The sequence below is a fragment of the Opisthocomus hoazin genome, chromosome 10 (genome assembly GCF_030867145.1).
Source record: "Opisthocomus hoazin isolate bOpiHoa1 chromosome 10, bOpiHoa1.hap1, whole genome shotgun sequence".
Taxonomy (NCBI): Eukaryota; Metazoa; Chordata; class Aves; order Opisthocomiformes; family Opisthocomidae; genus Opisthocomus; species Opisthocomus hoazin.
The window spans coordinates 8,810,706-8,818,424 of record NC_134423.1 but is presented as its reverse complement, the minus strand read 5'-3'; the positions used below and the strand labels follow the sequence as shown (position 1 = coordinate 8,818,424).

The following is a 7,719-nucleotide window of genomic DNA, read 5'->3' as shown; positions in this document are numbered from 1 at the left end:
CCTAACCTTCACAGCAGCTCGTTTTGGCTGGAGCTGGATCACACGGAGTGTCACCACACCAGAGGCTTTGGTGCCTTTTTGCTTATTTCATTTGAGTTTGTATTTGTTTGATGTTGCCTTGGTAGTGCAGTGGCAATGGGAATAGAAGTGCCCTGTGATTAGTAGCTTAGAATGTTCAACCATGGAACTAACTGCTCAGGGAGCAGCCTGGGGAGCAAGAGTTCCCGAATCCTCGGGCAGGCACTAGAGCTACTTGTGGCTTTTCAAGGCTGAGAAGGCACCTCAAGCCGCAGAGGCCAGGGCAGCCGGGCACACCCAGGCATAGAACCAAGTTTTGGGCTCAGTCCCTCCTTACTCAGCTGTTGTCTGTCCACAGCCATGGAAGCAAGTGAGGAGCACGGGAGCTGCAGCCCCCCGGGTGCCTTGGTTTCACCATGGGGGACATGCCTGCAGGTGCATGTTTACAAGCAAGCCTGGTGCTGCGGATGGTCTGTGCTGGCTGTGGCGGCAGGGGGAGCGGGAACACCGAGCGTTTCCCTGCGGTGTGAGATTTGTCAGGGCTGTAACGTCTCTCTAAGGAGCTGCTCTCATTAATGCAAAATAGTCTAGCTGCTCCTTCACAAATACTGCGGTCCTTCTAAACAGCACCAAGTTTGGAGCTGCACTGAGCAGTGCCTGCGGCCAGAGCACAAGTCAGCCTCTCGCAGGCTTTGGCGGCCGTGCGAAGGACGGGCGAGGGGGCCACAGGCCGGGCCCTGCCCCGCGCTGCCGGGGAGGGCAGGGCCGCCCGCCCCGCAGGCAGCAGCCGGCACTGCTCCGCGCCGGCCCCGCTGAGAACGGCGGCCACTGCCCCGCCGCCTGCCCCGGTTCGGCGCCGGCACGGGCGAGCGGGAGGGAGGTACGGGCGGGGCCGGCGGCGGGTCTCTCCCGAGCGCCCGGCGGAGCCGCTCAGCCCGGCGGCGGGGCGCAGGCCCGGCCTCGCCCACGGGCGTCGCCGCCGCGAGGCCGGCGGGGCGGGGATGGCGCGGGGCTCCCGCGTGCTGCCTGCGCCGCGGCCCGGGGGACGGCGGGACGGTGGGTAGGCCGCGGGGCGCGGCGGGCAGGCCGCGGGGCCCGGCGGGGCGGAGGGCAGGCCGCGGCGGGCAGGCCGCGGGGCGCGGCGGGCAGGCCGCGGGGGATGGCGGGGCGGAGGGCAGGCCGCGGCGGGCAGGCCGCGGGGCCCGGCGGGGCGGAGGGCAGGCCGCGGGGCGCGGCGGGCAGGCCGCGGGGCGCGGCGGGATGGAGGGCAGGCCGTGGTGGACGGCAGGACCGGGAGCGCTCTACCCCGCGCCCCGTGGAGCGGCTGCGGGTCTCGGCAGCTTGGGCAGCGGGCGGCTGACTCGCCGTTTTCTCTCTGTAGATGGAACCGTCACCTTCCGAACCGTGCTGCGGCTCGGCTGGATAAGCCCGGAGCCTGTGGGGTTTTGTTGCGTTGTGTTGTGTTTTTTCTAAGCGAGGGTGCCAGTCCGGTGCAACTCACCCTGTAGCGCAGGGGGACCCAGAGAGAGGAAGATAAAATGAATTTAAATTCCAAAGGGGTTTCAGTGCTGGTTTCCTAGTCCCCGAGTCAGCAATGTGTTTGTGAAAATTCAGCCTTTTTGTCTCTCAGAAAAAAAGGGCTAAATCTACATCGGTGGCCCAGTCTAGGTTTGCTATTCTTTGCATTTTCTATTCAAGTGAATGAGAGTGAATGAAGTGGCCTGGGACCCTTTATTTGATCTACTCAATTGCATAAAGTGACAGAATTCTAATATATTTGTTTAATGCTCTTCAATGGGGCTTTCACTTTCTAGCTTGCAAATGAAGCCTCGATCTGCAAAGTTTTGTCCTTTTTTTCTTTCCACCTTTTTTTTTTCCCCTGGCAGAGAGACCATATTTCATAAGTTGGGCCACGGTTTGAAGTGATTTCGAGAGGAGTTTTAAACTCGAAAAGTGGGAAATAAAGAAACAGATGTGAAGTTATTGTAAATTCTTATAGTGGGCTCTGGGGCTATTGTAAACCCACTGCAGGCGGTCCAAAGCCTCTCTTTTTCATGCTGTAATTGAAACATATTAATTAGATAATTTGTTGTTAGTTTAAAAGAAACAAATACAGCCCCTCCAAGGCTTCACAGTCTCGGTTTCTTTTCGTTAATAAAAACAAAACAAAAAAAACCCCAACCCACAAAGTGACATTTTTATTAAGATTCTGAGATAATTCGGCACTGAAGTTGATGAAGCTGCTAAGGGTTTGGGTTTTTTTCCCCCCCCCCCTTTCCCAAGGACCACTTTTGAAGAAAGGCTGGCTCATAAAACTCCCTCTCAGGGGTCGCCAGGGAGTTCTTTTCTCGATACCTGGCACAGACTGCCCTTCCCTGCAAGGCGCGGTCCGAGAGAAAATAAATATTCTGGGTGAGAAAGAGCTGGCTTTCTTCAATAGAGGATTCAGTCTCGTGGGGTGGTGTCTTGTCACACGTCGAAGGGAAAGGGAAAAAAAAAAAAAAAAGAAGAAAAAGAAATGTCCCTACAGGAAAGGACTGTCACACCGTGCACTGAGGTGGAGCAGAAACCCGAGCCGCCAGCAGCCTGGCCTCCGGGAGAAAAGGGCTTTTGCGAGAGCCAGCGGTCTCTTTGCAGCCAGTGCGCCTAGCTGATAACGTCTGGCCGGCAAACAAAATAAAAAATAAACAAACACACACAACCCCCCCCCGCGAAATGTCTGCAGGCGGCGGCCGTGGCCGGCGCTCCCGCCCCCCGGCGCCGCTGTCTTTGGCCGCGCGGTTTCGGCTCGGTGTTTATTGACATTGGACTTGGGCCATGCAGGAGATCGAACGAGCCGGGGCAGTAAATTCCGTCGCAGCGCGCTGAGCTGCGGTCAGCGGGGCGGCTCTGGGGCGGGGGGCTGCTCGGGCTCGGGGGGTGGCACCGCGGAGCCTGGGCTGCGAGTCCCGCGGCCGGGCCGCGTCGCGGGGAAGCTGTCGCGCCTCTGGAAAAGGTTTTGCTTCGGGGCGTGATCTTTTCAGATCGTTATCCCCGCCGGTTACTGTGTAGTTTTAAAAAGACCCTGAAAGTGCAGCTTCATCTTCGTAGCTGAGCTCGGGTTTCGTCTTTGAAGATTTGTCCTGACTGCTAGATCTTAAAGGAGAAACATAAAAAAGGAGAATACGAGTGCTCGTCGTCTAAAAATGTAGGTCACCGCTTGTTTAGGAAAAGTTTGTCGAGTTATGTGTCCACTGATCGGGTGAGAAGTTCTAAATGCTTTCTTTAGCTGATCGTGTTGATATAATCGTGGGTTGGACTTGATGAATGAGTTCAGTTGTCCCGCATCTGACAAGCTTTAGCAGCTTCATGCATTTTAATCAACCCAGTGATTCATGTGTTTTCCACCTTTTTTCTGCGTGTGGGATCCGTTCTCTTTAAAAAAAAAAATGGTCGCAACTGGATTAATTACCCTCTACATTAATCTTAAAACTTTTGCAAGGACCTTGCGGTGTGTGGTGTAAGGAAATGGGGATGTCGCTCGCGCTGTTTATGATCCAGAAATTCAGAGAGAGATGAGGCAGAGACAAAAGCTCTGTAACATCATTGCTGTAGAATTAGTGAATCCCGTCGGTTCATTAGAATACAATGTTGTTTTCTTGCTAATAAGTCTTTAAGTATTCGGTTGTCTCGTAACTGCGCTCTTGGCGCAGGATGGCTCGTCTCCGAGATGCTTGTTTACTGATTTCGCTAGACTGCTTTTATCATTTTCAACAGTTGCAGAATCCTTGTGAAATCCCTAAAAGAATTGGAGAAGCCCGCTGGAAGGTGCCCGGAATACGGTTTTCATTGTAACTACCTTGCCCTTACTTTTTCAGAGGGACGGCGTATTGGCTTACCGAAAAACAGGTGCGATTCTAAGTCTTAACAGTTCACAAACTACCGATTTTTTGAAAGCATGATCAATAGAGATGGAGAAAATATAGCGGCGTTTGGAGTAACTGCAATGCTTGAGGAGGTTTAAACAACAGGTAAAAGGCTACAATAGCTCCCTTTTACTCCAAAAAGATTTTGAGATGCCTCTTGTAAGAAAAAACACAATTGACAAAAATTCAGTATTTGCAGTATTCTTTAAAGATTTTTATGTTTTCTGTGTGTAGAACCTCACCGATTTTTACATTGTTTAGAGAAAATTTATCTGGGAGTACGTGGACGCTAACTGTACATACACACAGGCGTAAATGCAATACGTATTTGTGTTTGGTGTGTGTAGGGCACCGATGCGTGCATGCGTGTGTGCATGTATGTGTGGATACATAGATATAAAAACCACAGAATGCGCTTATGTGTGTTATCCCTTCGGTACACCGGCGATGATGACAATTTTATGTAACATGTTATGGTGTGTTAATAACCATTTATAGTAACCTCCTGTGAAAGACTGCTTACATTATCTAAATGCTGGAATAACGTCATGCCTTTTTCGTGAACTAATGCTTTTACTTTTCTCGTGTAAGCTGTTTAAAAAGACGAATAAGAAACTAAATCTGCATTTACATATTTTAATGAGAAAATATTATTTGGACGACTAGGTTCATAATTTAGCGTAGACACTTTTTTAACCGTTGTCTTAAAACACACATGCTGGGAACAAGAACACCAATATTTAAAATGCCATGCTTATTCTGTACAGGGGAAAAAAAAAAAAAGTTGAAAAGAAATGTCTTTACAACTTCAATAGATACTACTGCCATTTGTTGGAGGTTTTTTGTTGGTGTGGGGTTTTTTTTCCTTAACTTAAGCAGTTCACAACAGAACAACAGTTCAGTTTCCAGCAAACTACCTAAAACTAGAAAGGAGTATATCAAACAAAAGTGCATTTTACACGTTTTATAATCATTCCTATGCACAAACATTTACAGTTTCCCTAGCCCCCTCTCTCCCGTCCGCAAAGCTCCGGCAGAAGTCGGGATGACCTCCGCAGGCGGTACCTGCTGTTGTGTTACTTCTCCACGTGTTACCAGTGACTTTTCCTAAGCTGTGCTGGCTTGTGTGCTTGCTAACAGGTTCATTTTTACTATTATTATTATGTATGTTTGTTTGTTTGTTTTTAAGCTGTGAAATGAATAGCTACAAAATTTAAAACAAACAAACAAACGAAAAAAACCACAACAAAGAAACGCTCAGCTCCCCAAACCGTGAGGTTAACGGGAGGTTGACAGACAAATCCACTTCTCTTCCCCCCGAAGACCGCGGCCGCCCTCCGCGCCGCAGCGGGCACTGCGCAGGGGGACTCCTCCGGGCACAGCACGGAGCCAGTTCGGTACTGGCGCGGGGACGGCGGGAGCGAGCGGGCATCTGCCCGGCGTCCCGCTCCCGCGGCGGGCAGGCAGGCAGGCAGGCAGGGCCCCCCCCCCCGCGTTCTCGGGGCCAGCGGATCCCGCAGGTCCCGCAGCCCGGCCCCGTGCCGAGCAGCGGGACGCGCACGCCCGCACGCAGGCCGCGAGCGGCCCGGCCGAGCCCCCCGGCTCGGGCTGCTCGGCGGCGGGAAGCGCGGCTACGGCCGGTTCGCCCCGGTTGCGGGGTTCGGACCCTGCCTTGCCCGGGCCGAGGGGGAAGAGGCGGCGCCGGGCCGGGCTCGCCGCCCCGCGGCACGGCGGAGGTGCCCCGCGTCCTTTCGGGCGGCGCGCACGGCAGCTCCCGCCAGGCGGGGCCGGCTCGCTTCGGCGGGGAGGAGCGGAGGGCGAAGTTGGGCAGCGGGCGAGCAGCCGAGGCGCGGCGGAGGGCACGGGCGAAGGAAGCAGAAGGGCGGCTCCCGCGGGCGGCAGGCCTGGGCTTCCCGCGGGGAGCCGTCGCTGCCTTCGAGGGGAGGGAGGGAGAGGAGCGGGGGGGGGGGGGGGGAGCTGCGAGCAAACTTCGGGAGAAGGGGGCCGGCGCGGGCGGCCCGGGTCAGTGCACGGCCACGGAGTGCAGGGCCGGCGGCGGGCTGGTGAGAGTCTCGCTGGGGGTGGCCGGGCTGCTTTGGCTGGTGGCCGTCTGCGAGGCCGTGGGGCTGAGGGAGGGCGGCGAGTGAGAGAGGATGGCGGGGATGGGCGCGGGCAGGGCGGGCAGGGCCGGCACGGCGGCCGGGGCGGGCTTGATGGGGACGGGGATGGCGGGCAGGGTCTGCGCGCCGTGGCAGAGCGGCTTGAGGGGCACGCCGTAGGCGCCGTACTCGGCGCCGGGCGCGGAGAGGGGCGCGGCGGGGTCGATCACGCCGGAGCCGTAGACGTGGGGCCAGCCGGCCGCGACGGGGCTGCCCACGGCCGCCAGCTGGCCGGGGAGCGGGTAGGCGGCCGGCACGGGTGGCACGGCCGAGAAGGCGAGCCCGCCGGGCACCTTGTACTCCCTGGCGATGATGTTCTCGATGGCGAAGGGGTGCTTGAAGCCGGAGGGCTGGGGCACGCCGAGGCCGTAGGCGGGCACCTGCGGCAGCGGGGTGCCGGCGGCCGCCAGCGCGCCCAGGCGCAGCTTGGCCTGCTGCTGCTGCAGGTACTGGGCCGCGTCCGCCGCCTTGCCGGGCGGCAGCGGCTCGGCGCGCAGCACCTTGAAGCGCTTGCGGCGGCGCAGGAAGCTGCCGTTCTCGAACATGTCCCCGCAGCTGGGGTGCAGCGCCCAGAAGCTGCCCTTGCCCGGCTGGTCGGGGCGGCGCGGGATCTTGATGAAGCAGTCGTTGAAGGAGAGGTTGTGGCGCAGAGAGTTCTGCCAGCGCTGCGTGTTCTCCCGGTAGTAGGGGAAGCGGTCCATGATGAACTTGTAGATCTCGCTCAGGGGCAGCATCTTCTCCGGGGAGCTCTGGATCGCCATGGCGGTCAGCGAGATGTAGGAGTAGGGAGGCTTCTGGTCGCTGTAAGTGTTTCTGCCCGGGCGAGGCATCTTGGCTAGGGGACCCGCGGAGATCTGCGGAAGGGCAGCGGCGGGGGGGAGTGGGGGGTGGGGGGGGTTAGAGGGGGGAGAAGAGGGGATGAGCCCGAGAGGATTTGCACCGACGCCCGGCCGGGGCAGCGGGGTGGTGGCTGCCGGGCCGGGCCGGAGGAAGAGGGAGCACGGCGGACCCCAGCCCTCGGGGGCCGGGGGAAACAGCCCGGAGCTGTGAGCCGCCGGCAGGGGGGGAAGCGCCGTGCCTTCCTCCCGGCGCCGGCCTCGCTCAGCCCGGCCTCCCCGCGGCGGCCCGCGCCCGTGAAGTTACTCTGGCGGTAGCTCTGCCTTCGGGTCTCGGCGAGGAGGGGAAGGGGACCCCCTCCCATACCATCCCATCGCATCGCATCCACTCGTCTCCCACCCCGCTCCGTGCCGGTGTCCCGCATGTGCCCACCTTAAAGTTGCTGGAAGTTGACAGTCCGCATCCGGGACGCAGCCGGGAGTCCAGGCTCTCTCCCACCCCGCTCCCCCGGCGCCGCTCCCGCTCCTTCCGCGGCCACGCTGCTGCGCTTTAGTCCTTGAGGAGGCAGCGAGCTGGCTTGGTTTGGGGAATCCTCTTGTACAGCCCTCCCTTCTCCTCTGCGGGCTGAATCAGCTTCTTTTACACCACCGGCAGCTGGGCAGTGGCAGAGGCTCGTTTGCTTCTCTGCAGCCGCGATGAGCTAAGTAGTTGCCTCCATGTCCTTCCTCTAACCATCTGATAGTTTTATGTGGTGACATGAGCAGAAAAGACCCCTGTAGAGGCGCTTCATTAATGTGCCA

At 57.8% G+C, this 7,719-nt stretch overlaps 1 protein-coding gene across 1 annotated transcript; it reads right to left on the bottom strand.

Moving 5' to 3' along the window:
* Positions 1-5,946: 5,946 nt before the first annotated feature.
* Positions 5,947-7,436, bottom strand: FOXB1 (forkhead box B1). The gene is made up of 2 exons (XM_075431895.1): positions 7,352-7,436; positions 5,947-6,936 (listed from the first exon to the last, which is right to left on the bottom strand). Exon 2 carries the CDS (start codon positions 6,910-6,912, stop codon positions 5,947-5,949), a length of 966 nt encoding a protein of 321 aa, XP_075288010.1. The 5' UTR covers positions 6,913-6,936; positions 7,352-7,436.
* Between the last annotated feature and the right edge of the window lie 283 nt (positions 7,437-7,719).

Bases quoted from the DNA above. Each gene is read 5' to 3' on its own strand.
- FOXB1 (XM_075431895.1), bottom strand. From the start codon at position 6,912: ATGCCTCGCCCGGGCAGAAACACTTACAGCGACCAGAAGCCTCCCTAC.